The 27,971-nt window shown below is 59.9% G+C and overlaps 9 protein-coding genes and 1 pseudogene across 10 annotated transcripts; all 10 read right to left on the bottom strand.

The window, feature by feature from the left end:
* Positions 1-72: 72 nt before the first annotated feature.
* Positions 73-519, bottom strand: LMJF_14_1395 (conserved hypothetical protein; the record flags this gene model as incomplete). Its single annotated transcript, XM_001687688.1, has 1 exon — positions 73-519. One exon carries the CDS (start codon positions 517-519, stop codon positions 73-75), a length of 447 nt encoding a protein of 148 aa, XP_001687740.1.
* Positions 520-1,329: 810 nt separating this feature from the next.
* On the bottom strand, positions 1,330-1,995 carry LMJF_14_1390 (conserved hypothetical protein; the record flags this gene model as incomplete). The annotated part of the gene is made up of 1 exon (XM_001687687.1): positions 1,330-1,995. The coding sequence occupies one exon, from the start codon at positions 1,993-1,995 to the stop codon at positions 1,330-1,332; it is 666 nt and encodes a 221-aa protein (XP_001687739.1).
* Positions 1,996-2,845: 850 nt separating this feature from the next.
* LMJF_14_1380 (hypothetical protein) lies at positions 2,846-3,799 on the bottom strand (the record flags this gene model as incomplete). Its single annotated transcript, XM_001687686.1, has 1 exon — positions 2,846-3,799. One exon carries the CDS (start codon positions 3,797-3,799, stop codon positions 2,846-2,848), a length of 954 nt encoding a protein of 317 aa, XP_001687738.1.
* A 1,157-nt stretch (positions 3,800-4,956) lies between these two features.
* LMJF_14_1370 (putative tyrosyl-tRNA synthetase) lies at positions 4,957-7,005 on the bottom strand (the record flags this gene model as incomplete). Its single annotated transcript, XM_001687685.1, has 1 exon — positions 4,957-7,005. One exon carries the CDS (start codon positions 7,003-7,005, stop codon positions 4,957-4,959), a length of 2,049 nt encoding a protein of 682 aa, XP_001687737.1.
* Positions 7,006-10,017: 3,012 nt separating this feature from the next.
* On the bottom strand, positions 10,018-11,598 carry INO1 (inositol-3-phosphate synthase; the record flags this gene model as incomplete). Its single annotated transcript, XM_001687684.1, has 1 exon — positions 10,018-11,598. One exon carries the CDS (start codon positions 11,596-11,598, stop codon positions 10,018-10,020), a length of 1,581 nt encoding a protein of 526 aa, XP_001687736.1.
* Positions 11,599-12,413: 815 nt separating this feature from the next.
* On the bottom strand, positions 12,414-13,235 carry LMJF_14_1355 (annotated as a pseudogene). The gene has a single exon. A coding segment is annotated over exon 1 (822 nt).
* A 1,094-nt stretch (positions 13,236-14,329) lies between these two features.
* On the bottom strand, positions 14,330-16,198 carry LMJF_14_1350 (conserved hypothetical protein; the record flags this gene model as incomplete). Its single annotated transcript, XM_001687683.1, has 1 exon — positions 14,330-16,198. The coding sequence occupies one exon, from the start codon at positions 16,196-16,198 to the stop codon at positions 14,330-14,332; it is 1,869 nt and encodes a 622-aa protein (XP_001687735.1).
* A 1,371-nt stretch (positions 16,199-17,569) lies between these two features.
* Positions 17,570-18,856, bottom strand: LMJF_14_1340 (delta-4 fatty acid desaturase; the record flags this gene model as incomplete). The annotated part of the gene is made up of 1 exon (XM_001687682.1): positions 17,570-18,856. The coding sequence occupies one exon, from the start codon at positions 18,854-18,856 to the stop codon at positions 17,570-17,572; it is 1,287 nt and encodes a 428-aa protein (XP_001687734.1).
* Positions 18,857-21,034: 2,178 nt separating this feature from the next.
* LMJF_14_1330 (conserved hypothetical protein) lies at positions 21,035-22,729 on the bottom strand (the record flags this gene model as incomplete). The annotated part of the gene is made up of 1 exon (XM_001687681.1): positions 21,035-22,729. The coding sequence occupies one exon, from the start codon at positions 22,727-22,729 to the stop codon at positions 21,035-21,037; it is 1,695 nt and encodes a 564-aa protein (XP_001687733.1).
* Positions 22,730-25,326: 2,597 nt separating this feature from the next.
* SHMT-S (serine hydroxymethyltranferase (SHMT-S)) lies at positions 25,327-26,724 on the bottom strand (the record flags this gene model as incomplete). Its single annotated transcript, XM_001687680.1, has 1 exon — positions 25,327-26,724. The coding sequence occupies one exon, from the start codon at positions 26,722-26,724 to the stop codon at positions 25,327-25,329; it is 1,398 nt and encodes a 465-aa protein (XP_001687732.1).
* Positions 26,725-27,971: the final 1,247 nt, after the last annotated feature.

Here is a 27,971-nt window from a genome sequence, read left to right as displayed (position 1 = left end):
ACACATACAGACGTACACGGACACGTTCATTCACATCACCACCTTCCCGCATCATCAGCCTCCTGCGTCGAATCAGTTCAGCGCAAGCTCCAGGAGGGCGAGGCCGAGCATCGTGGGGGCCAGCCACATCATGTGTGTGTGCATTACCAGCCAGTAGGCGATAAAAATCCATCCAGCTACGTGCGCGGAATTGTGTCCGTTGTAGCCCAGCGTGGCGTACCCAGCCGCCCAAATCATAGTAAAGACCGCGATCATGCCCGAGATGACACGATTCACGACAGACACGGTAGACTGCTCCGCCACGATCCAGTGGCGCATGAACATCTTTCCAGGAACTACGGCGGAAACGGTGCGGTGGCTCTGCGCCTGCAGGGCGGCACGTGCCTCAGCGGTCATGTGCTGCGGCAAGATCTTTGACCAGTCGTGCGTTGTGGGCTTGTGGGAGCCAGCGCGAGCGGCCATGCGTAAGGTGCTCAGGGAAGCACTGCTGCCTATCGGAAGGGTGACGCGACGGAACATGTTATCCTGATGTCTACGAGTAATGGTACTACGTGCTGAGTTATGGGTTGAAGGAGCGGTCGCGACGATCAAGCGGCAGCCTACTGTGGAAGCCCTTCCGTATCAGAGGTGGAAAAGGTAAGAAGGAAGTGGGGGTGGGGGGGGGATGCGGTGACGATCTTGGTGGGCGAGAGAGAGAGGGAGGGAGACGCGGCTGGAGATGCGGCGGTGATAGGGGCACAAGTAGGAGTCGGCGTTGCAGCCAAGCAGGGAATGGAAGAGGCAGCGGTCGAGCGCGCCGTGAGGAAGAGACCCAAGTAAGAGGGTATGGCAAGGGGTAGGGGTGTGCCGGAATGCCGTGTGATAGCGCGGCACACTTCCAACTTCCCTCCGCTGGCACACGCTCCGCAAAAGGGGGGGTCTAGCACGAGGCGCGCTAGCGAAACCGAGACCAGGGAGTCGGGCGACGGCAGCTCGGTGCTGTGTCGTGGTGGTGGACTACGCCGTTGTCTGCTGCTTTCATGCCTCTTCAAAACAAGCCGGATCTGAACATCGACGATGAGTAGAATGGAAAGCAAGAGAAAGAGGAGAAAGAGAACTCGACTAGCACAAGCGCGCCCATGCACATACGAGGAGCACACAAACACACGCAACTGTCCACATCTCCGCCAGCGTGGGTGTGGTGTCCGCAAATGTTCTGCTACGCGGCATGTTTGCCTACGCCGTAGCGACTCCTCCTCACGCAAGGCCGCTTGCCGAACGCGGGTGAACTTCATGGGATAAGAAAACGCCAGAGAACTGCACTGCATAGCGGACCTCTCGCAGCACACATCACCTCCTCGCCGTGCTTCCCGTAAGCGGGCGCTGCAGGGAGGCTCGGCGAAACAGGTACGTGATGCTGAGAACGTTCAGCAGCGCGATGACGGCCATGACGAAAGCCTCGGCCACTAAGCGCACCGTCAGCATGGTGAAGATCTTTTCCACCCACTCTCGGATGCCCTGCTCCTTCATCCGAAGCAGGATCTGATCATCGTGCATTCCCATCACGAAGCCATCCGTGCGCGTCATGAGCTTCCGCAGAGGGTCTATGCGGTTCTTCCAGCGCTTGAGAGAGGTCAACCCGACTTCCATCTTGATCACCTTCAGCTCGCCCGAGTAGTCGCGATTGTCGATGCAGTATGCATGTTCCTTGTTCGCGTGCGTCGTGAAATACACGCGGTCCTCGGCGCCATGCTCACCCGCGTAGGAGGCGTAAATCACGTGTCCGTCCACGTCGCGAATGAACACGTCAAAGTCATTCTCTCCCTCCATCACGTGGTAGTGCATGGTCACGCCTTCGTAGAAGTCCTTGCCCATCGAATACAGGCACACCTCTTCCTTCCCCACGTCGAAGGTGAGAGCCGTGATGGTGGGTTTTACCCGCAGCGCTGTGGCGGGCAGCACCGCTGCCACCGTGCAGAGGGCTGCCAAATATGCACACACAACAAAAAAGTGCATGTCTCGTGCGAGACGGGCGCCACGCTCCCACACACACGTACACACACACACACACACAAGGTGAGGAGTGGGAATGGACTGATACTGGAGGAACGGAAAGGCAGAGGAGTGGGCAGCGACTGAGAGAGCAGGTGAGCCCCCCTCTGTGTGCGGTTGGTGGAGAGAGGAGGGGGGGGAGCACACACTTCATACGTCATAAGCTCCGCCATACCCAAGCTCCGAGGGAGTCTGCAGGAGCACGGCGAGAATTGCCCGTGCGAGCCTTCCCTCGGGGAGGACTGCCTGGAGGTTCGCCTCCGTTTCCATTGCTGCCGCACTCTTCTTCCTTTTTATTTTGTGTATGAGATTGGTATGGTACAGGTAAGGAGAGCCGAAATCCAAAGGCGGAGACAGCAGGCGCAAAGAGCGCGCGTAATCTCAGCGGGCACAGGGCTGCGTGTAAGGCACCACGTCGTCCCCAGCCCCCAGCCCCTCCTCCTCTTTTGTGCTCTTTTCACCGGTCGCATCGCGTGTGCTCCGATCGCCAGAGGAAAGGGTGTAGGGGGGGGGCGGGGGGGCGGAGCTTGGAGGAAAACGGTAAAAAAGACACATCCGGTGAGCTACGCACACAATGTGAGACAAAACTGGAGAACCACCCGCGTAACGCCGCACATCAGTGCACATGAGCCTGGCCGTAAAGATATTCTTTTGTTGGTGTGTGTGTGGGGGGGGGAGCACAAGAGGAGAGAGACCCGCACAAAATGGGAAGTGAATAGAGCGTCAACCACAAGAGACCACGTATGCTGCACCATTTCACTCGCCCCTGCGGCGCCGCTGTCTTCCACTTGCAGCTGGCCGCCTCGCCTCACCGCTAGCTTGCAGCGTAAGCCTCCCTTCTGGCCGCTGTGCAAGATAGCGCGTCTGGCGAAACGGCGTAGAGGTCGGCTTTGAAGCGAGGGTGTGTCGGGTCGGCCGCGGAGTTTGGTAAGGTCAAGGACGGGACACGGCTGGCGGCTCGCACGTTTGCCCCGAGCGCAGGACCCAGCCGCTCAGCGGCGACCAGGGACTGTGCTCCCAAAGCCAGGCGGTGATGGTAAAGCTTCGCCACTGCGGAGAAAACCGCGGCGCTCCTGTCCTGCACACCACCCTCGTTGCAAATTTCATCGACTGTACATGTGCTGAGGCCACCAGCATCGAAGGCGCGGAGTGGCTCCTGCACCCCGTCATCTCTGGGTTCCTCGCCTTCCTCTTGCCAGAGACGCCGCTGTATCTTCCCATCCCAGCCCAGCGCGCGCACCGCCGACCGCAGAGCGCGCGCTGAGCGACGCACCAGCAAACGAAACGTCGGTACGGGGACCGAAAACCGTACATGCAGCCGTTGCAGCTCGTCCTCGAGATGCTCCCACTGCGCGCCCACTTCGATATCGAGCGGGTGGTCGACAAGAAGGGAGCGCAGCCCGGCCTCAGCCCTCTGCAGTTCATTGAGTGACACGTTGCAGTAATCAAGTTGGCGTGTTTCGAGAAGGCACTTGAGCTGCAACGCGCACACCACTTCGAGAGGCTCAAACAGCGTCCGCAGCCGCTCCAGGAGGTGCGAGACGCTGATTCCACCACCCGATGCGCGTTCTGCCCGCAGAAATGCAAAGACGACTTCGCAGTCGCGAGGCTGCAGATCGCATTGCAGCACAGCAGCGCAGAGGAATGTGAACTCCTCCACACGTATGTTGTGCAGGCTGAGGCTGCTGCAAAGTGTTTGAAAGTCCTTTACGAGCATCGCCAGCCCGTGTGCCCGCAACTGCCTCAGTACATCGGCTTGACTCTCCATTCGGAGGGCGCAAAACAGCGCCTCATCCACAGGGCGGCGCGAGGCGCCGCTGCCTGCGGAGCGGCTGCGCTGGCTACGTCGCTGTATGACGGCTGCGCGACGTGGCTTGCCCGCCCGCGGAGTGGATGGCTGCGCCGGCTGCTGCTGACCAAAGGCAGACGCGTCATGCGAAAAGAGTCGCACAGAGCCATAGCGCGGCGTCTTCGCGCCACTGAACTTACCGCTTGCAGAGTGGCACAGCACATCGCCTACGGTTTTAGTGCCAGCTGGGCGGCGGGCATGCATCTTTGCTATGCATCACACGCTCACACACACACACACACATATATATATATAGAGAGAGAGAGAGATATACCTATGTGTGCGTGTGTGTGTGTGTATGTGTGCGCGCTCCTGCCTCAGCACTTCCGTATGCAGAGCGTCGAAGGCGTGAGGGGTTACGCAAGAGGAAAATGGGCGATTGCCTCTCCGGCTTCTGTGTCGTTGCGTTGGCAGGCAACAGCCACAAAAAGAAAGCGACCGAGGCGTTGGGTGAGGGCAGAGAGATGCCGGGAGAGGGAGGAGGAGAGCGTGGAAGCAAGGGCAACACACCACCACGGCACAGAAGCAAAGAGGCGCAACGCTTTCGTTCGCAGCGCCGCGTCGTGTGCTGCGCCCACCTGATGCCCTGTGAAAGGAGACAAGCATGCTGCAACATCTGCGGAGTGGAGCAGGTTGTTGAGTGAGTCGACGAGGTAGACCAGCAATACGCAGCCTTCACGGCGCGCGCATGCGTCTGATTGTTTCCTCTTTGCCTCTGGTGCCTTGAGGTATCAGCCGTTCATCGGCTGAGCGTGGTGCGCCCGTATCGGCTACCTTTTCTTTCCTCTTCTAGACCGGTGCGGCGTTCCCGCGCCACGCGCCAGTGCCTGGTGAAGACAAAGAGACGCGTGCACAGGCGAGACAGACATTGCACATGACCCCCTTTTTCCCCTCCTGCTTGAGGTCGACTCGGGGCGGCTTAGTACTTTACTCATACGCAAACTCGTGATGCACACCGTTACACACCTGTAATGAAACGAAGCGAGGCGGGTGGAGAGAGAAGTTCGGCACAGCGGAGGGGGCCGCCTCTTCACCTATACCGCCCACACCCCTTCCCCTGCCTCCACACGCCTCTCTTACCTCTTCTTTGCCATCTTCTTCTCCGCGTTGCGAAGAACGGTCATATTCTTCTTGAGCTCGCCGTTGAGCAGCGCGCGCGCCTGCGCCGACCGGTCCAGCAGCAGCTGTAGCACCGCCGCCTTGAGGTCGGCAGGGTGGAGAGCGCCGCTGCCGCAGTCTGCCACGAGGGCCTCTGGCGTGTTGTAGCTTACGTTGCCACCGTTGGCCTCCCCGCGCTCGATGCTGAGGGCTCCATGCTGTGCGAGAAGGTGCTGGGCAACCGATATGACCGGATTGGCCTCCTCGTTCGGCGCCGAGTACGCCTTCTTAATTTTACGGCGGATGTCCATGTCATTGTCGTCCAGGTATAGGACGTCGTCGGCACCGAGCACCGCTGGGGCGGCGCCAGGGCGGTGCAGCGCCGGGATGCGTCCCTCCAGCGTCTGCACGCAGTCAATCCGCTCCTTCGTGTACTCGCGGGCAAAGGCGTTGATGTGTCCATCCAGCGAGGTTGAGATGACGTGCGAGACGGATAGCATCAGAGCCGTGGCAACGCGCATGAGGGCAGCAATGACCTGACCAGCGTTGCGTACCTCTCCCCCGTACAGCTCCTCGACGTGGCTCAGCAGGTTCTTGCGTGCAATGCCGATTACACTCACCCAGAAGTCGTCGCAGTTGCCGAGAATGACCTCGTTCTCCGTCACGATCTTCACCGAGCTCGGCAGTCCATACGCCTTGAGAAGCGCACAGTTCACCTGGAGGGCGGCCGAGATGTCTTTCTCCACCCCGGTGATTTCGTCGCTGGCCACCGCCGACCAGTCAGGCAGCACCAGTGTCACCGTGCCCTCCGGGTGGGCGGCGATGAAGTCCTTGGTGACTTTGATCATCCCTTCCGCGACATCCAGCGGCACCTTCAGCAGCGCCGGCATCCACATGCACGCGTGCGGCTTTGCGGGGGCGGCAGGGAGCGCTGTCTCGGCCAGTGGAAGGGTCGCGCCATCTTTACGGTACGACTTCACCGCCTCCAGCAGCTCGTGAGCCTCCTCGTTTGACGCAAAATGTTGGCGCACGGGCTCCAGCAGGGCGTTCACCTCATCAATCAGGCACGACTTGAGGGCATCCTCGCTGACCTCGTCGCTCACAAAAGCCTGCTCGAGGTCCTCGTAGGTCGCGTAGGTGGTGCCGTCAATGGTGGCCGCAGCGCCGGGTCGGGCGTAGACGACACACTGGAAGTAGTCCAGCACCGGGTTGCGGTCGTCCGTGGCGACCGGCGCCCCGTCATCTGTGATGGCGCTGGCGGACTGCTTGACGCGCGGACAGTAGGCCTGACGGATCTTACGTGCCACATCCTCCTCGGTGTCTTCCATGAAGATGGCACTGTCCGGGTCACTCTTGCTCATCTTCGCCTGCCCCTGCTTCAGACCGGCCAGCATGTGGTGTGACAGAATGACCGGCTTCAACTTGCGGCCGATCAGATCGCAGTACTCGCGTGCGAGCATGTTCACCTTGCGCTGGTCCAGGCCCAGCTGGCAGATGTCGGCCTTGAGAAAGAAGATGTCGCAGCACTGCATCAGCGGGTACAGCACCTGTGCCGCCGTCAGCGTGCCTTCCGTCTTGCCCATGATGGTGCAGCACTTCTTGATGCGGGCGATCGTATTCTGGCGGCCAATGTCGAGCACCATGCGCCAGTACGTGTCGGCGTGGCTCGTGATCTCCTCGCTGCTCCATAAAAACAAAACCTTGTCCATGTCCATGCCCGCCGCCTTCCACACCTCAATAAGGTACCTGCCAACAATGCGGATCTTCTCCAGTTCGCCGCCGACCTTGTCGTTCATGAGCGCAAACCAGTCCGCCACCCAGAAGACAAACTCGCACCCGGCGGCGGTGCACTTGTTGACATTGACTGCCTTGAAGATACCCTGAGCAATGTGCATGCGGCCGGAGGGCTCGAAGCCATCGTAGCAGCGAATGAGCGGCTTCTTTTCGATAAGGTTGCGCAGCTCACTTTCCTGAATGCACTCCTCTCCGACGCTGCGGAGGAGCTTGTAGCGCTCGTCCGTGTTCATGACGGCATGCGGCGTGCTCAGCGGACAAAACGACAGCGCACACGCCGGAGCAGATCCTGAAGGGGGCGGGCAACGGCGCGGGCAACGAAGCGGCAGGCGGCGGAGAGGTGCGATGCGGTGGCGCGAAAGGCAAAACGTTTTGGGGGCGTTGTGCGTCTTATCGTTCGCTTTCTTTTGTGTTCTACACGATGGCTCTGCGCGCATGTGCGCTCGCCGGCGTTGGTGGGCGTGGTCGGAGGGGGGAGGTGGCGCGGGGAGTGATCCCATAGGCAGCGGACAAGGAGGTCGGGGGAGGAGGGAAGGAGCAGCGTGGCAGAGAATGTGACGGCAAGCCAAAAACGGAGCGCTGATGAAAGGGGCGAGTAGCAGTGGTGGTGCTGGTGGTCTGAGCACGCACGTCGATGGACCGTGGACGACGGGGTGGAGGAACCCGTCCTGCGGCCAAGAGCACACCCACAACACAGGACGCGAAGGACGCTTGTGTCCAAGTGGAAGGGCGAGACATACGCACCACAGGCGACGGCATAAAGTTCGGTTTGCGGCACCCGACACGACGAAGACCGAATGCAACGCAGAGGGAGTCGAAGGTGCTGGGGTGTGGCGTAGTGAAACGGAGACACCACGGCGTCATGTTGATGAAGACGCCGCGGTGTCGCTTGCCCGCGACTCGCATGGGTGCGGCCCGTCACCTTGTAAAGCGTTATCAGGTCTCTCTCACAAGCGAAGTTCACGATACACTGGCGGGTGCTGCCGTTCAATAGCGCCCATGTGCTCGACCGTCATGGCGTCGGCAGAACCACAGTCACGCACAATAACGTCGGTGTCGTAGCGAGCAGACGCCGAGTAGGTGAGCAGCATCAAGCCATATGCGTCAATACGATGCCTCGGGACAAGAGCTGGCCGCCCAGCGAGCTGCGCGCCACCCAATAGCCTGCAAGAACGGGAGCGGCTGTCCGTGTCCGTGAACGCGCGGATGCGCCCCTGCTATACACGAGAACCGTGTTGTAGCGCAAGGCGGAAATGACGACGAGCCCCTCATACTCGCCGTTACCGGTATGGTCTACTGTCAACTGCACCGTGCTCCACTTGCCTTCATCTCCGACTTCCGGCTGTGGGAAGAGAAACCAGCCGGCGTCGCAGTCAATGAAGCGCTTCACCTTCCCCGTCTTCGGGTCGCGGTGTGTGTGTTGGGGGGGGGGGGGCAGGCACGATTCCTCAAGCTCCCGTCCTTAAAGGCGTGCCACGAAAGTCTTGCCTTTGTCCGCTCACCGTCATGAGCTCGCTGCAGCGAGTCGGACAGAAAGCACTCCGGCGTGCTTCGACGAGTCCCCCAGGGTCACAGCAGTTTTTCTCGAGCCTTCACGCGATGCTGAAGCGGTCTGCGAACATGGCGTAGCGGGAGATGCCGATGTAATCTGTCAAAACGCCTATCGAGGAAGCAGCACAGACTCTAGGCGACGGTACACATGGAGCCATGGGCCTCGTAGCTGATGCCCAGCACCCAAACATTCCGCACGCAAGCCGCCTTTTTCGAAAAGAGCGACAGTACCAGGGTGGATGTAGTTCCCCTCACTCATGACATCTCCCTCGACGCTGTCCCGGGAGCCGCCTATACCCCGCAAGGTGGGTGACAGAGCCGATCTCTTGAAGTGGGTGGTTTACCGCTGGCTACTGTCGCTGCTGACGGTGACGCTGCACGATGGGAGAGAGACGCGGCTGTGGAGATGGCAGGGGTGCCGACCGCCGCCGGGAGGACAAAAGAAAACGCTTCGAAACAACACCGGGATCTTCTCGTTGCTGCTTTTTGCCCTCGATCGCGGCGCGCGACGCAACGGCGGTGCCGACGCTTCAGGGGAGCCGTCGTCTGTGTGTGCCTGTGCATGTGCATGCACATGTGTGTGTGTGTGTATGTGTCGTGGATTCGCGCAGACACAAGTCAGGCCATGCAGCGCAACGACAGGAAACGAGGCCCGATCGTCCAAGGAGACCGTGTGCAGCCCACGCGTTCATGTTCATCGGTGCTGGAAAGCGGAGAGGAAAAGGTGAGAAGAACACGTTTGGCATCTACCCTTGCGGTGGTGGTGGTGGTGGTGTGTGCGTGTGTGTGTGTGTGTGGGGGGGGGGGCATTGTGAAAAAGAAGGGGGGCAAGATTCATCGCGAGCTCAGTGTGTCGGAGGCGTTCGTGCGCGGTGCCGCACTATCGGCTAGCAGGGCCGTCGTTTACTGATCACGTGGGCAGTGAATAGATACACCGCGTACGAACGAGAAGCGCTTTGTTGTACCGCGACGCGCCGCGGGTGAGCACCGCTCGAGTAGCTCGCGCTCACCACGATCCTCACATGTGGAATAATCTTCGGGGCAGAGGACATGAGCACACACATCTCATCGTCAGGAAGTTGAACTAGCGAGCGCGTTTCAGCGCGATATGCGGAGACATAATACGAACGCAGAGGCCCTCACCGGTGTAGCAGCCAAGCGCGCACACATTTTTTTTTTCAGTCGCACGCAGGTGCACACTTAAAGCGAGAAGCAAGGAAAAGAGAAAAGCATGGAAAATGATAACAGGAAGCTGGGCGAGCCACAGCCGGTGTTATCATACGGAGCACTAAACCCATCCACAGGCAGCGTCTACACTTGCCACATGGAACGCACGCATGGGGCTGCATCTCGGATCGCATTCACCACCCGTGGTCACCGCCGTCTTCGGTGTGGAAAAGGACGGGATCGGGTCGGTTGGACGGAGAGTCGCTGCGCCAGTTGTGATCCCGTCCACCCTCCCACGCTGTGCTGCACACATGTCTATACACATACAGAGTCGCAGCGACGCGAAATCGCAGCGGCACACCTGCAGAGCTCGTGAACGTCTGTATAGGTATGTGTAGGTGTGGGAGAGGGACGGGCGGTGGTAGGTCGCACAAGAGTTGTTCCGCATCGCACAGACAAGGGGTTGTCAAGGGAATACGGGGGATATATAGATATAGCCGAGGAGAGGGCCTTTAGGGGTGGTGGTGTCACTTGCCGTTGATGTGCTCCTCGCGTATGAAGGGAACGCGGCACTCGAGCAGCATGTTGCTGTCCGGCGGAAGCCCAATCATGGCACGCAGCACGTTCTCGATGGCCGCCCTCTGGCGATTGAGCGCGTTAACGACCGGCGTGCCCTCTGGCACGGCAGGCGCCTTGAGCAGGTAGGACAGAATGGACAGCACCGTCTCCATATGCTCGAAGGACGCTGGCGGCGGCGTCTGCGTGTCGTCGCTGGCGCTGATCGTGACGCGCTCCATGAGCTCGGTGAGCACGATAAGGTCAATGATGAGCGGCGCTGCAAGTAGCGAGTCCTCGCAGGTGTTGTGCAGCACGACTGTCTGCTGGCCACCCATGAATATGGAGAAGGTGTACTCGTCTAGTGCGCGCTTGCTGTCCCCAACGTAGGGAATGTACTTGATGACGATGCAGTGGTCCGGCTTTCGCGCACCTTCGGGGAAGAGCACCTGGTTGGACTTGATCATGTCGTCCACCACGTTGCTCTTGGTAATCTCTTTCGAGCAGAACTGCTTGTGGCTGGACAAGTTGTAGCCATCGTTGTTGCCGAGGTGGTTGTAGCTGGCGATGCACTCGGGCTTGATGCCGGCGCCGACAAAGAACTCCACCAGGGCGCTCTTCATCTTGGTCTGACCGCTCTTGAAGTCGTCACCGCCGACGAAGACCTTCGCCTCGCGCGCCATCTCCACCAGCCCGGGGCACAGCGTGTTTTGCGGCGCGCCGTTGATGAAGCTGCACTTCTCGAGAACGGCTGCCATCGCGTACAGTGTGGACGGCGCCAACTCCGACTCGTTGCGCTTCACCGCCGCCAGCAGGTTCTCGGCCGTGTCGTGGACGCCGTCGCGGTGCTCGCTGAAGCGCTCTGTATTAGCAGTCCACAGCACAATCACCTTTTCCAGCTCGTTGGCCGACTTGAAGTCGCGGATGTCCTTGCGCACCTGCTCCACTGCCTCCCAGCGGTCGCACGTGTCGAGCACATTGTTCGCGCGATCCTTCTGGTTTGCCGCGACGAAGTCAATGTCGAAGATGGCCGGCAGCGGGCACAACTTTTTCATATGATCGTAGAGCGCGTCCTGCACCTGCACATCCAGAACGGCGGCGCGCCGCATCGCGTCGCCGAGGTTCATGTTGTTGCAGTCCCACCCGCCGATAACCAGATTGTCGGGTGACACCATCGGCACCAAGTCCTTGAGCGGCACGAAGACCTCGTCCATGTCGCGCGTCATGCCCAGGTTGATGGTGCTGGACTGAGTGATGGAGCCAAAATAATTGGCCGACTGCATGCCGTGCCGCGTGCGCCACTTCAGGCCCAGCTTGTTCGCAAGGATACCCGCTGTCACTGTCGTGCCGTTGTTGCCGCACCAGCCGACCAGCATCACGCCCACGCGCGGCACCTGGCGCGCCGTGCGGAACAGCAGTTGGCACTTCGTCGGCTCCACCGACACCGTGCCGTCTGTGTTGCGTCTCACGCGCGTCGTGGCATAGTCATACAGCGACTCGATAACCTCAGGCGTGTACTTCACTTTGTCGCTCTTCACGTGTACTGCCGGCATCTTTCAGTGGTGGTGATGGAGAAGGAAGTGTGTGAGTGGAAGGGGAGAGGGGGGGGAGATGCGGAAAGGGAGCGAAGAGCGTGGGGGGGGGATACTGCAGAGGCTGAACAATGGAATGGTAACTGATGTGCGTGCTTGCGTGTAATGAGGTGTGGCACTGCAGATGGGCGTGAGCGGTGCAGTTCCGGAAGAGCGAGTACCAAGTGGATAGGGCTGCACGAGAGAGAGAAAGAGGAGAGTGGAGAGAAAGACGAGAAGGGAGGGGAGGATGGCAGATGGGCAGGCAGCGCGCCACCGACAAACTGTTCGCACGCCTGCCTGGGGTACCGGCAGGCGTCACGGGAGGGGTGCCGAGGGCATGCAGTTGCGGAGAGCCACTCCGAAAGTGCGGCGTTGTCGTGGGAGAGCGCGGGAGGGGGAGCGAGGCAAAGTCGTAGGAGGGAAGGGGAAAGGGGGCCGTGATCGCCATTGGTGGGTGGAGTTGAGCTCTCTATTTCATCCTCGCGTGAACCAGCGCTCGTCTCGCAGCACGTCGTCCGCTTCGGAGAACGAGCCACTCATAATTCCCGGAGCAGCGCGGAGCGGCGACGCGCGTCCGCCCAGCTAAAGCGTGTCGCTGTGTGAGATTCACGAGAAACCGAGAAGGAGTGAAAGCCGAGGCGGCCAACAGAAACAGTTGCGTGTGATGACCGCAGAGAGAGGGGGGCGGGAGATGTTGAAAGATCAACGATAGGGCCGCGCTGCCAGTGCATGCCCCAGCAAGCTCTGCGCGCGGCGCCCGCGCTTCGTGTCGTTCTACGGCTCCTCAGCCGTGTCGCCGGTCGTCGAACCATCTTGCCTCCTCCTGACAGCGATTGGACTCTTTCTTTGCAGTGCGGCCCTCCACAGCGATGTGGTCGCAGATGCGCGCAGAGGGGATCAACAGGAAGCTCAGCAGCTTCGTCAGCGGCGGCAGAAGGAAAATGCCCCACAGCAGGCAGCATTTCGAAGGGGTCCGCGTTGCACGTGGCCACGCCTTTCGACACGATCGGCTACACCTTCTCCAAAAGGATCGAGCCCGTCGTGTACGCCGTGCTCGCACCAAGGTTTCCGCTGCCGGCGACGATGGCGCAGACCATGCTCCCCGAGCCGCGCGGCCAGACATGCAACAGCAGCAGCACCATCGTCACGCAAGCAAGGCAGGAGAACGCCTCATACACGATGGCGTCGCGCGTTGTGTACATTGCGTGGTCGCGGGTGACGATGGCGAGGTTCTAGCGATGGACAGTGACAAAGCCAAAGACGGAGGCGACGACCGGTGCGAGGGTGGCGACAAGGGCAGTGGACCGGTAGCTGGGCTTGGAGAAGATGCGCAAGAAGGCTGCCACGCCCGCAACACCAGCAAGGCCGCCAATGATAGACGCAATGGTGCTGTAGAGGACGCGTGTGAAGTGCCGCCCGCCCCCCTCGGGCACCATCCCGCCTCGGCTGTGTAGAAGTTGTTCACCACACCGGGTATCGGAATGTACTAGAGCATGACGCAGAAGAGGAAGCAGGTGGTCTTCGCAGCCGCAAGGCTGCACGTCCAGAAGGCCGCTGCGTAGCACGACAGCACCACCGAGTTTTGCTGAGGTCACTGTCCAAAATACAGCCGGCACCGAGAGCGACCGTGCACTTAGCGCCCACTATCTTGCAGGACTCGGCGAAGGGGGCAATGCGCTTCGTCGACGGAAACGCAGTAAACATGTGCACGTTGTACAAGTGCAGTGGTGTTGAATCCTGCTGGGAAGTCAATCTTGGCGGTGGCCCTGCTGCTGCTGCAGCGTCGGCTGCGCCTCTCAGCTTCTAGAGCCGTTGGTCTGTTGAAGAGGTCGACGGCGCCGTCCGTCACAACGGCGACAGCATAGCGGCGTGCCAACAAGCACGAGCACTTTTCGGGCGCGCCTTGTGCCTTGTGCGGAAGGGCGAGCAGAAGCGCCGGAGTGAAGCGGCTCCGCACGTCGGAGGCTGCCGCTGGTGGTAAAGAGGTGCTTCGCGGGGGTGCGACCAACCGCAACGCCGCATATGTACAAGCTCAGCCGCGTGGACGGCAGAGTGAGCGGTGTGTCGCCATCTGTGGCCTCTTGCGTGCGCGCATCTACAGGGAACACCGCCAGATCGCCGATGTGAGGTTGATCAATGTGGGCAACCGGTCCAGGTGAGGGATAGGTGGAAAGATGGGAGAAGAGAGGGCATGTGTGCAGAGAGCAAGGGGGCGCTGATACACGTGGAGTACTACTAACGGTGCAGATGTGAACGTGACCTGCAAGAAAAGGTGGTGGAGACACACCATGAACCTCGTCGTCCGTGAAGAACATGACGCGCGGGGAAGCTGAGGATCAGCACAAGCCGTAAACCAGCGCAGTTCGGATTGCACGCGTGCTGTAAAAGTGTAGCGTTGCAGACACCTCTAAACAGGCACGCTGCCCTGCTGCGTGCGGTAGTACAAGATAGATGAGTCGGGCATCGCGAGAGAGAGGCACACACGCGCACACACAGCCGCCTACCGCCATCGGGGCGGCAAGTCGGCGCCCGTGTTGAGGTTGGAATGGCTCTGCTGCGGAGGGCGGGGCGAAAGAACACAAGGGCAGCCAGGAGCCCCGGAATGGCAGCAGCTGCAAGCGGCAACGTGCCGTTGTCCTTATCTCCGTGGCAAACGCAAGAATGGGCACAAGCACCTTCTGCCCGTTTCTCGTTTGTCCGGCGCGTCCTTCTACATGGAGTCCCACACCATGCCCTCACCGCCCTGCGTGACCTCCTCCAGGCTGCCCCACACTGGCGCCGAGCTCGTCAGGTCCGCCTGTGCCTGCTGAATGTACCTCTGGTGAAGTGAGAAGACGCCGTCGGGTGTGATGACGTTCTCGGATGTTGTGCGGATGACCGAGTCGGCAGTGTCCTCCGGCGACGTCAGGGACGGCCCTTCAGGCAGCTCTGCGTTGCTCGAGGTGACAAAGTGGTTCAGCAGGTCCACGGAATCGAGGCCGCACGGCAACAGCGCGTGTGGGTGCATTCGTGCAGAGCAGACGCGTAGGACGTCGCTCGGCACCGACGCGTTCGGGTCCTTGCCGCTGTACAACACGTACGCGATGTACGCCCACAGGCCCTTATAGAAGGGATTCACCAGTGCCGAGTTGGCATATTCGCCCTCGGCGCCTGCGGTCGTCATGGACACGCGCGAACACACCGACGCCAGAGCGGCTCGGTGGTAGATGGCGTACTGACGCACTAACTGTGACACCAAGCCCAGCAGTGACTGCCGCGAGTTCCGCATGGCGAGGCGCAGCCCAACCGGGATGCCGAGGCGATCGAGCAGCGCCTCATTTTCAGCGGTGCCGCTCTCCGTCAGCCCCAGCGCTCGCGAGGCACGGTCGAGGTTCTCGATCTTGGTGCACACAATGACGCTGCGCATAGTGCACACCGTACCGGCAGAGGCGGGCACACGAAATGTAGTGCTGTTCACCTTGTCCATGTTCGCCGCCGGGTCCTTGAAGAGAACGTCAGGCATGCATTCCTTAGTGGAGAAAGGGGAAGAAGCGGCGGTAGTAGCGCCTGCAGTGCCGCTGCTGCTGCTGCCACTTGCTAAGTTCGTCCGCACGATGCGCAGCTTCTGCTCCTCGGCCAACCAGTACTCCTGCTGCGCCGCGGCGAGCTGCATGCGGCGCACCTCGTCGTGATTCGGTGCGTGGGTACGCAGTAGGTTGGCTACATAGCTCTCTAGCGTCGAGTAGCAGTAATCCAGCTGTTGGCGAATCGTCGACACATCACTGGCATCGACCACCATGAGAACGAGCGCCGACTCGACGTGATCGAGCGTGGGCAGAGCCATTGACAAGGCGCCGGCGTTGTCACAGCAAAAAAACTCCGTTGTGCGGCGCACCGTCCCACCAAGAGGAGTCATCAGGAACCCCGCAGATGCGCGCTGAGTGGCAGAGACGGAGTCGCCGCCAGCGGCACCGCCATCGTGCACAACTCGCGTCGGCACTCGCTGAACCACGTAGTCATAGCACACACCCGATCCGTGGGACAGTGGGTTCGCACGGTCTTGCGGCCCCACCCCCGTGCATCGTTGGAGCGCCCCACCACTCGAGTAGGCGCCGGGCATGTCACATCCGCCGATGTGCTGGTTGGGGAAGAGAGCTGCATCCTCGTCATCGTCGGACTTTGGGTGGTACAGTGGCTGCCGGTCGTTGTCCGCCGTGACGGCGTCGCGCTCGTGGCCGCCGTCAGCGGCATCATCGCTGCCGGCATGCTGCGCCTCCGCTGCGAAGCACAGTCGTCGGCAGAGGGTGCGCTTGCCGCTGAGCGGGCGTCCGACTAAGATAACACGGCGCGACGTGTGCTGTGATGGCATCGACTCCGGGGCGGGAAGGTCCAGCGCTGCCCACAGAGCAGCAGGGTCCAACTCCACCGCCTCCATGTCATTGACTGCGAACTGAGAAGCAACAGGCACCGGTGCCTTGGAGCTGCGTGGCGGCACCGGCGACGCGGTGGAGCTTGCCGTCACGCCGACACCGCTGCCATCCTCCTGGGCAAGTGCACGCGGCGAGGCCCCGGCGGGCTTCTGCGAGCTCGGGGCAAGCATTGGTAATGGTGATTCTACCAAGTGCCAACTTCTAAACAGTAGTGTAAGAGAAAAGGAAGAGCTGTCGAGGCACCACGCTGAGGTTACTGTTCCTTTCGGAGAGCGTGAGTGGAGCAGGAAACGGATCAGTCGACGCCGGCTGGTGGACTGCGACCCTGCACACGCACGCGCGGGAGAGCGAGAGAGGCAGGGGACAGCCGGAGCGGGTGTGCTGCAGCGCAGCCAACGGCAGGAAGTGGAAAAGGACGAAAGAGGTGCAGGGACGTGGCTAGCAGCCGCACGCAACACACCAGGCAAGCGTGCACGCGCACGCGAGCGCAGCAATGTTCCTGCGCACAATCGCAGCGAGACGAAACGCAGAGAGACAACTGGAGAGAGGGGGAAAGACAGCATGTGAATACCACATGCTCCACAAGACGTGTACAGCTGCATTACACAAGGGAGAAGCAGAGGTCGCAGGTCCGCCTTGTCTGCACCCTCCGCCCTCGCCTCCCTGCTGCTCGGCTGACACCCTCCTCCAACATCTGCGAGGGATGTGTGAAGTGCGACCAAGGGGGCACAGGAACACGAGAGGCATGGCGCGCCGTCTTCGCCGTGTCAGAGGGAATCTTGAGCAACTGAGACGGAGGCGATAAAACACAGGAGGGTTTTGGGGGGAGCTACGGCTTGCATCCATGGATACAGCAGTAATACGTTGCGTGTGCAACGAGTGCGGTGATGCGCGCCTCTCCCTCACAAGCACGCGTCACCGCCCGCTTTCCTTGCTAAGCTGCTGCACCTCTTCTATTTCGTTATACATATATATATATATTGTTTTCTTTACGTGCATTTGCGAAAGCTAAAGAAGGCCTTCGCCTCCGTACTTCCGTGGTCGACCGCACGTCTCTCGCGAGACCCAACCAGGCTCACCCGCACAACCCAACGCCCGCAGCTCTCTGTTTCAAGTTAACGCACATGGGATTGTGGTACTAGTTATACGCATGCCTACAGATACACAGACATGTACATCCCTATATACATATATATATATATATATATGTATACGTACATATATCGGTGCACGTATGTATCGGTGTGCACGAATTTTAGGAAGGAATATAAAGAGCTCACTGGAGAACCAAAAAACAGGGCACGATAAAGTGTGCGGTGATCTCAGGAGAGCAGACAGGGCAAGGAGTCGGCGTTTGACAGCGGTATTGTGGCTCGTGAAGGAGCGAGGCGGGGTGCTGCAGGAGCAGCCTGCAGCAGGTGAGAGCCAGCGGAGCCGACGCCAAGCAACCCACTAATGTGAAAAATCCCTCCGTCGTCCCTCGTCGACGGCTTCAGCAACACCTCCTTACGTAATATCGGCATGTGCCGTTCGAGTTCCACCTAGGCGCTCTTCCGCTTCTCCCGACCACGTCCGTACTGCTCCATGTGGCGGAACGTGCTCATCATGTTCTCCTTAATCGTCTGGTAGTGGGTGTAGGTGAAGCCACGTTCCTCGCAGAACTCGCGCACAATCGGCGCCAGGTAGGCGTAGTAACCATGGTGCACTCGTGGGAATAGGTGGTGCTCAATCTGGAAGTTGAGACCACCGTTTATCTGACCCCACCACCAGCCACCAAAGTTGCAGCTCGTCTCCACCTGGCAAGCGACGAAGTCCTGTCCGTCGCTTGTGCCGACCTTCTTGGCGCCGTCGAAGTTATGCGACAAGAGGAAAAAGTAGGCGAGGTAGAAGCCGCCAAACGCGTACTGCAGCACACAGCTCATCAGGCCGTCGCAGAAGCTTGTTGCGTGCAGGAAGTTGCACAGGAGACGGTACGGGATGATGGAGAGCATGCACAGGCTCACGACCCACTGCGTCTTGATGAGACGCTGCTTCTCACTCGGGCCCTTGGCGAGGAAGATAATGTTGAAGAGCACGTGCACCGGACCAAAGACGGCCTCGAGAAAGAAGATGTAGAACTGCTGCAAGCAGTGAGCCAGCCTGACCGGGATGCCGCTGTGCAGGCGAAGCAACGGTATTTCGAGGTCGGCGTCACGCCCCGGCTCATTAGTGTAGACGTGGTGAACGTAGTCGTGGTTCACAATCCAGCTGATACTGCTACCACCAAGCAGATCCTGCGAGAGCCCCAGAATGCGGTTGACGCGCCAGTCGCAGCTCAATGCGCCGTGGTTGGCGTCGTGCTGAACGTTCAGGCCGACCATGGCCATAGAGAGCGACTGGATAACGGTCAAGAAATACGCGCGGCGGTAGAACAGGGAGTAGAGATCGAGCCCGAGCATCACCGCTAGCCAGGTCGCCGCCTTTAGGTAGAAGTACCACGGTGCAAAACCCTTGGTTGGTGCAATAATCGGTTGAATCCTCTTGCACAGCTGCAGGTAGCTGTCGTAGCTCGGCTGCTGGCGTTGCTCGATTAGACTGTCGGGGTGCACTTGATCCTTTGGCACCTGGTACTTTTCGTAGAGCGCGTGGGGGAAGCGGCGGCGGTGGTAGGACAGGAAAATAGCCGTGCACTCCCGGCCGTTGCAGAGGCGCACCACCATCGCACCGCCAGGGTGCATTAGCGCCAGCTTCTCCGTGTCGTAGTAGATGCCGTCGATAGACAGCACATCCTTCTTGAGGTCGGGCATGGGTTCGAGAGTGGATAGATGGGAGTGGCAACACTGGTTCATTGTTGATTTTTTTCGTATTCTGTATGATGTGTCGATATGTATATGGATGTCTGCATGCGCGTGCGTGCGTGTGTGTTTGTGTGTGCGCGCACGTATGGCAGCAGACAGGGTCAGTACACTTCGAGGCTGCAAATTCTTATGTGTGTGTGTGTGTGTGTGTGTGTGTGTGTGTGTCCGCAAAGGCGTTGCTGTAGGTGTTTGGGCGTTACTCGTCGCGAGGATAGGGCGGGTTAGGTTGGGTTATGTGAAGAGGAGAACAACAGTAACGAAAACAAAGACAAGCGTGGTGACCGTGCGGCCCGACGGAGTCCAACAACAGACGGGAGCGCTAGCGCACAGAACAGGAAGAAACAGGCAAAAACAAAGGCGTGCGTCGTTGTGTGATGCCCATCCAAGGAGACGCACGCCGGGCAAGAGGCAGACACGTTGACGGATGTGTGTGCGTGAGCACGTGACTGGGGAGTGTGCAGGCAACGGAGGGGGTTGTTGGGTGGGTGAGGAGGAGCCACAGGCCTTGAAGGCACGCCCACAACACAACGAAACACGAACGTTAAAAACCAGACCCCCCCCCTCCTTTCACCCCAAGACAAGCGAAAGGGGGGATAGAGAAAGACGGCTGTGTGTTGTGACGTTACTCCAACAACGAGGTGCGCGAGTGCAGGACAGAGACACACACAGGGAAAAGGGGAGTGCAAGACAAGCGCACGAAAACGACGACGATACGAATGTCTGTTAAGAGGACGAGCGACGGAGAGGTGGAAGAGCAGACCGCTGTTGCAACCCAACAACAAAAAGAGGTACCCGCGGTGTGTGTGTGTGTGTGTAATGCGGCGCGGTGGTGAATTCCTGAGACACGCAGATGGGAGGAAGAGGAGGAGAAAGAACGAATGCGGTTGACGAATGTGCAGAGACATCAAAGACACAGCAACGTAGAAGAGGGCTTCCCGTGCGCCTGTGTGCGTGGCAGCCACGTGTGGGAATCCGCTCAAGCGGCGGGCGCGAAATACGCGTCGACGCACCCATAAAGATGGCACACAAGAGAACAACAAAAAAAAAATGGGCACGCGCACACGTTCCTCACCGAGCGCCTATCCTTCACCCCCCTCCCTCCCTCCCTCCCTCCCTCCCCCATCATCACCTCAGCACGCATACGTTTGCGTATGTATATACGTGTGTATGGGTAGGCGTGAGTGTGCATGCGCCAGCCTTCCCTGCAGTGAAGGTGTCCAGTAAGGACACGCATGACTCCCTCTCTCTTACGAACGCCCATGGGTACGCAAGAAAGAAAAGAGTGTGTGCTGTTATCACATCCTGCAACTTACCGTGACACGTTGGATAATGTTCTTCTGTTCGGCTACTCCTGTGGTTGTTGGTGGACATCTGCTCTCGCTGTACACATACAGGTCAAAAACAGCCTCCTAACGACAGTAGCACAGAGACGGGTGGTGGTGACGGTGGTGGTGGTCATGGAGGCTACCACCGGCGCCTTCGAGGAAGTCAGGTACACGCCAACGCTTGTGTACGCGCTCACTCCGAACGCAAATCTAACCTTTTCCCGCCTGGCCGCCTTCGCGTGTGTGACTTTAGTCAACTGTGGTCGCACTCTCGGCTCCCCCATCTCTTGCCATATTCTCCTTGCCCCGGAACCTGAACCCCCCCCACACACACACACACACGCACGCACGCACGCACCCCTTCTCCCCGCTTGATCAAGCTGACGCATGTAGTGGCATGGCGACAGTGGACAGGGCAGCGGACGTTGAGGCAGAGAGAAAGAACGGTGGCAACTCAAGGAGCGGAGAACAACAGACACACTTAGGCAACGCACCCATCACAGCAGAGGGAATCGCGACACATCCCGCGTCGCACTCATCAGTACACCCCGAACGCTTGCGAGAGCCCACCAAACGTTGGTAGTGAAGACAAGGAACAACTGAGAATGACGCGAGGTAGTGACGCCCGGCGTGCCCTCATGTTCTCCTTTGCGTATATGGCCGTGTAGCATGGAAACTAGATAATGAAGTAAGCACACATACACACAGACCAGGACGACGCGTAGTTGGAGTACAAGTGGCGAGCAAGATAACGCAGCAGCGTATCAAGATGTGTGTGCGGAGGGGGAGGCGAAGCAAAATGAGCGCCTCGCCAAGCATGTTCATGTGCAAACGCCGGCAACGGCTAATTCTCACGGTTGAAAAAGAAGAACTGCTGATGAACGCCGCCGTCGCGCTGCTGATGGAAGCCGCCAGGGAAGCCGCCGGGGAAGCCGCCAGGGAAGCCGCCGGGGAAGCCGCCAGGGAAGCCGCCGGCAAAGTGGCTACCAAAAAACGGCTCGCCCCGCTGCCCAGCTGGCTGGTTCACGTCCTCGCCACTGTCGTACCGGGCACGCTTTTCTTCGTCCAGCAGAACCTCTTTCGCTTCGTTCACGTCACGGAACATCTTCTCCTGCTTCTCGCGCTCCCGATCCGTCATGTCCTTCGAGCGCAGCTGGTCTGGATGGCTTGACTTGGCGAGCTTGCGGTACGCACGTCGAATTTCCTGCGCCGACGCTGTCTTCTTGAGACCCAAAATCTTGTAGTAGTCCTTGCGGGGGCCGGTGCGCTTCAGTTTTTCGATCTTCAGTCGCATCTCCTCCACCTTGCCGTCGTGCTGTCGTATCTCGCGCGCCTTCTGCAGCGCTGCCTCTGCCGCGGCTATGTTGTCGTCGAGCAGGTGCAGCTCCGCCAAGCGGATGTGTGCATCAAAGACAGTAGGGTTGTTCGCGCCATCGTAGCGGTCCACGAGCGCCTGGCACACACGAATGCCCTCGTCTGTGCTGCGCAAACTCACCAGCGCCTCACAGTGCCACGCCGCCAGCTGCTCTTCGTACGGCGCGTGCGGCTCCGCAGCGCGGGTCTCAGCAATTAACTGCACTACCGCCTCAAATTTCTTCTCCTGTAACCTCTTCTCTATGTTCTTTGTCATGCGCTGCTGCTGACGGATCAGCTTGTGTAGATTTGCGCATGGGGCGTACTCGGGGTCGAGGTTAAGGCAGCGGCGCAGCTCCGACATGGACTGGTCCAGCGCACCGAGCCTGCGCAGTGCTTGCGCGTTGAGGGCGATAGCGTCGAGGTTCTGTGGGCTGCGCTGCGTAACATACTTGAGCTCTTGCGTGGCGGCGATGTTATCGTCAGCTGCCAGAGCACAGGCAGCACGGCGCAGACGAAGTTCCACGCTCTCCATCGAAAACTCGTGAATGATTCGCGCGAGCAGGTCAACGCATTCCCTGTACTTGCGCATGAGTACGGCGTCGTTGGTGGCGGCGGTGTAGGCGCCCACCGGCTGCGACCACAAATCCGACAACGCTGTCCAACGTACCGTGTAGCGCTCGAGACGGTGCACCTTCTCTGATGTCTGTTGTGACTTATCGGGCTTGTTGAGCGCTTTATAGACGCGAACCAGATGCTTGCCATCACGATGCGCGTCCACGAGATTTCCCAACTGCGTGTTCAGCGACATACGCAGCGCCAGTCCCTGCGGATGATCCTTGTTGACCGTCAGAAGCGCGTTCAGGTCGTCCAGCGCTGCCGCGCGCTCCCTCATCATCGAGTATAGCTCTGCGCGACTGTACAGCGCACGTTCATTCTTGGGCCATCGAGCGAGGACAGCTGTATACTTTGAGAGCGCCTCCCCATAGTGTGCGCGCCCCTGACCCAGTGCCTTATCCCCTGCGGCTAGCAAGCGACGGATTGTATCATCGTCCGCCTCGACTCCGCAGACGGCTGACGGGCCACCAATGCAAAGAACAACGAGAAGGCTGCACACAAGTGCCGTGTGTACCGCCCGGCTGTAGCACCAGCAACAACAGCTGCTGCTGCTGCTACGGACCATCATAACACCTGTGAGATACCCTCAGGAACAAAATGAAGAGCAACACTGCAAAGGAATAAGAAACGTCCGAACGTGTGCGGCGCTATGAAGTCGGATGCGACCTCCCCGCTCTCCGTGCGGGGGTCAACGTGCAGCAAGAGAGGGGGTGCAGACGCTGAGCGAACACGAGAACTATCAACGATGAAGCGCAGCGCAACACGGCAGCTTGCAAGGGCATCCCAGCTCAGCCGAGCACACACACGCACGAATGTTGGGTAGAGGAGGAGAAGCAAGGGGAGCAAGAGATGTAAGGGAAGTACGCGCTAACACTGCACTGACTACGTTCGACATGACAGAGAACAACCATGCAAGCACAACAAGCCGCCATTATCGCGCTCTTTAGCCATTTCTGTAGCGTCATCGGGTTGCCAATGACGACGCTGTGTGTACGTGCGCATGTGTATGTTTGAGGGGGGAGGGAAGGGGCGCACCTGAGTGTGTGGCATCCAGGGCCCACTACCCACGCTGTGTGGGAGCAGGGCGAGGCGCCTACAGCGTAGGGTGCGGTGAGCGTGACTCAGCGCTGCCGATGTCGGCGGTGAGGTCCCGGATGGCGCCGCGTCGGAGCGGCCTGTCACGGTGGGCACGTTTGTGCCATCCATGTGGTGGGCAGAGTGCCGGCGTGACGGGAACGCATCTCACCGGGCCCCCACACGGCCCGCTGGTGGAGGGGGGGGCGCCTGGGCCACCCCGAGGAGGATGCACCACGTGGCGACCGGCACAATGGGGTGGCGGTGGGGAGCGGCTGTGAGGAGGCGTGCGGGGCGTGTAGTGCGTAGAAGGTGACGCAGGGGCCGTGCTGAGGTGACTGAGTCGGCGCACTGCTGGAGCACGTGCCCCTCGCTGCTTCGCACCACGCGATGGGGGCCTGTGACGGTGCGGGGGAGAAGGAGGGAGGTCGAGCAGAGTCCGAGCGCGTGCTGCATGGCCGTGAGTGGACAGGTTGAAATAACAATCAATCAAAGGAGGCATCGGGAGCGCATGGGCATCGAATCTGCAAAACCCTCTCGGTTGATAGCAGCACATCTTGCCTTCCACACTATCACTAGCGAGCCTAGGAGGAGAACGAAGTGCGCCTGCTCTCCGCTTTACCTTGCCACTTTCTGCATATTCTTGCAGCAAAGACAGCTGCCCCCTGCATGTTTGCTGTCGAAGTAAAAGGCAGAAGGATCGGTGGTCCACGCACGCGCGTGACAGGTGCGCGCGCATGGAAGGGTGTCGTCCACCTCCGCCTCTTTGCAGGAATAGGCGAATCCACATCCGCAGACGCTGACCGCGGCAGTAGCAGGCGGCACGGCCGTTGTAAACGTAGGAGAAAAAAGGAAGTGGGGGGGGGGGGGGGGGTTGGCCAGAGAAAAGGGGTTCAGCAGACCTCCGCGCCACCTCACCTATTCAGGATAGCCTTTTCTCTCTCAAAGCTGCCGTCCGTCACCCTCCGCCTTACCGCTGCACCCGCCCCCCTCCCTCCCGATGCGCCCACCCGGCGCACAGTTGCGAAGAGACCCGCGCAGCACACGGACGATAAAAGATCAAAAGGAAAGCACAGCACAACGGGAAAAAAAGGGTGGCGGCGCAGGGCACACACACACACATGCCGACCGACAGACAGACGGAGACACACAACAGGACAAAGACAAACAGAGGGTGACAGTAGATATACATAGACATCTACATATCCAGAGAGAGAGAGAGGTGTATGCCGATGTGCGTGGATGCACAACAGAGAAGAAGGTGCATTGATCCCGTGGCAGAGACGCGCACCAGTGGAGCAAGCGGGGGTTTGGTGTAGAGCGAGAGGCTCGAGGGAGAGAGAGGCGAGAAGATGTGCTTGCACAATTCATATCAAGAGCCAGGTTATGGTTCAACTGTGTTACCACAAGAGATTCTTAACCTGCGCGCATCGTCCCTCTCTTCGTTTGCTTCGCCGTGTATCTTCACTTTCTTCGCTTCTCCTCCTCGCACTGCATCACCCTGCCCAGAGCGACGTCTGTCTCCGTCGCTGCCCATCACCTCGTAGACATAAGTATACGCTTCATGCGTGGATGTGCGCGTGTACGCCTGACACGACTCACCAACCGCTTGACTCCTGAACTCAAGAGTAAAAAAAAAAAACGAATCAAGGCAAGAAAACAAAACGTGCGGGGCAATAAGCACAAGCACAGGCGTGGTGTTGCACACCCGGCGTGTGGCGCAGGAACGCTGGTTGAAGTGGGTGTGCTCCGTCGCAGGGGTATCCGAGGCTATGGAGAGATTGCGAAGTCGACGCGCCAGCTACAAGAGGATGCCAACGGCACGTCCCCGCCACGTGGCTCGCTACCAGCGGAGCTTTCGAGGCGACAATACAGCTTTTCAAAGCAGAGCGACATAAACCGGCGGTTCTGCAGCCGCACTCATCACTTCCGATGCAGCCCCGGCTGCTCTTTCTATCATGTTCCACCTCCTCCCTTCCGCCTGCTCCTCCCGCTTCCTTAGCAGACAGCGCATAGGCGGCACAGACCTAAACACGTACACAACCACGTGCAAAGATCACCGCCCCTCTCAAACTTTCGTGCAGGGCTCCGTCACTGCTCTTCGGGCAGACCGTCCTTGTACTTGATACGCTCCACATCAAAGGAGGGCATCGCAAAGGTGGTCGCGAACGCCTCCACATCCTTGCGGAGGGCGGCCGCGCCGGCGTGCGTCTGCAGCGCCTCGACAAAGTCGCTCAGCTTCACCGCGTTCATCGCTGCCTGGATTTGCTTGGCCAGCACAATGGCGCGGTCAAGGAACTCAGCGACGGTGCTCATGTCGGCTTCCACCATGCCGCGAGAAGTCAGCGCCAGAGTGCCAACGCGAATGCCGCCCGGCGTCATGGCACTCTTGTCGCCAGGGATAGTGTTCTTGTTGACGGAGATGGAGACGGCGTCGAGTAGCTTTTCGACCTTGCTACCGGTCAGGCCGTGCACCCGCACATTCCACAGCAGCAGGTGGTTGTCCGTGCCACCGGAAACGAACACGTGGCCCTTGGAGCTTAGCGCGGCTGCCAATGCACGGGCGTTGCTCTGCACTTGCCTGGCGTATGCCTTCCACTCCTGGCTGCACACCTCCCGCATCTGTGTGGCGATGGCGGCAATTTGGTGCTCGTGCGGACCGCCCTGGCAACCAGGGAAAACTGCCTGATTGATGCGGCTCTCGTGGTCCGTAGGCTTGCCCTGGCGATCCTTCTTGCGATAGAAGATCATGCCAGCACGCGGCCCGCGCAGGGACTTGTGAGTCGTCGTCGTCACCACATCTGCATACGGAAACGGCGACTTGAGCACGCCACCGGCAATTAGACCGGCCGTGTGGGCCATGTCCATGAACAGAAGACTGCCCACCTCGTCGCAGACGTGACGGAACCGCTCGTAGTCGAAGTCACGCGCGTAGGCCGAGGCACCGGTGATGATCATCTTAGGTCGGAACACCAGCGCGACGGACTCGAGAGCGTCGTAGTCGATCAGGCCGTCCTCCTTGACATGGTATGGAAAGGACTCGAAGTAGATAGACGTTGCGCTCACCTTCTTCTTTGGCGTGTAGAAGCCGTGGGTGAGGTGGCCGCCGCTGGGCAGGTCGAGGCCCATGATGCGGCTGTGCGGCTCCAGCAGAGCAGTGTAGACGGCGAAGTTTGCCGGTGACCCGCTGTAGGGCTGCACATTGACCCCCCACTCTCCCGGGTCGAGGCCGAAGGCGGCCAGGGCACGCTTCTTGGCGAGGTTTTCGACCATGTCAACGAACACAGTGCCGCCATAGTAGCGGTTGCCAGGCTCGCCCTCAGCGTACTTGTTCGTCAGGGCAGAACCGAGGCACTCCAGCACCGCCTTGGACGTCAGGTTCTCCGAGGCGATCATCTCCAAACCGCGGAACTGACGGCCCATCTCAAGCTCGATCATGTTCGCCAGCTCCGGGTCCTGCTCAGTCAGGGTGGGAATGAGCGACGCCATCTTGGAGAGGTGATGCGAAAAGGTGGGGAGGGGGAGGAGGGGAGACGAGGCCCTTCAGTCGATCGTTCACGTAGAGAAGCCGGATGAAGAACACACACGAGCAGGAGGCGATACCAGCGGTGAGGAACCGAAGAGAGACAAAGTCGAGGTGGTTTGGCTGCAAGGCGGTAGGACAAGAGGCAGACCGAGAGAGAGCGGGAGAGTCAGAGACCGCTAAAGACTCGGGGATGCCGGCCTGCGTGTTCGGACGCGTGTCTGCGAATCTCTCTGGGTGTAAGCGGCGAGGGGACGAAGGTGGGACGCAGCGACGTCAGATATCTATGAAGGGATCAAATCACCAAAGGCCCGAGTTTGTACCCATGTACACATACCCGTACGTACGTGTATGCCCGGGAATGTGTTCCACCATCACCATCACAACCACCACAACGAAAAACAAAGAAAAGACATGAAGGTAAAGCAAGCGGAAGACGTGCATAACAGTGGAGGAGGCAGCGGGAGGGAGGGGTCGGCGATGGCACCAGGCGCGTGCGTGTGTGGCCCAGAGCATTCCTCAACTCCGACAATCCGACTAGATTTTGTGCTCCGCGTTCCTCGATTCGTTTTCACGTGTAGCGTGGCGTTCATGCAGCACGCGCTCGGACTCTGCTCGACCTCCCTCCTTCTCCCCCGCACCGTCACAGGCCCCCATCGCGTGGTGCGAAGCAGCGAGGGGCACGTGCTCCAGCAGTGCGCCGACTCAGTCACCTCAGCACGGCCCCTGCGTCACCTTCTACGCACTACACGCCCCGCACGCCTCCTCACAGCCGCTCCCCACCGCCACCCCATTGTGCCGGTCGCCACGTGGTGCATCCTCCTCGGGGTGGCCCAGGCGCCCCCCCCCTCCACCAGCGGGCCGTGTGGGGGCCCGGTGAGATGCGTTCCCGTCACGCCGGCACTCTGCCCACCACATGGATGGCACAAACGTGCCCACCGTGACAGGCCGCTCCGACGCGGCGCCATCCGGGACCTCACCGCCGACATCGGCAGCGCTGAGTCACGCTCACCGCACCCTACGCTGTAGGCGCCTCGCCCTGCTCCCACACAGCGTGGGTAGTGGGCCCTGGATGCCACACACTCAGGTGCGCCCCTTCCCTCCCCCCTCAAACAAACACATGCGCACGTACACACAGCGTCGTCATCAGGGGGCATCAGCAGATCAAGCGTGAGCAAAGAACGCTTGGCGAAGCGCACGATCGGTCGGCAGC

This window comes from Leishmania major, chromosome 14 (genome assembly GCF_000002725.2).
Source record: "Leishmania major strain Friedlin complete genome, chromosome 14".
NCBI classification, from domain to species: domain Eukaryota; phylum Euglenozoa; class Kinetoplastea; order Trypanosomatida; family Trypanosomatidae; genus Leishmania; species Leishmania major.
This window is presented reverse-complemented; position numbering and strand designations above follow the sequence as displayed.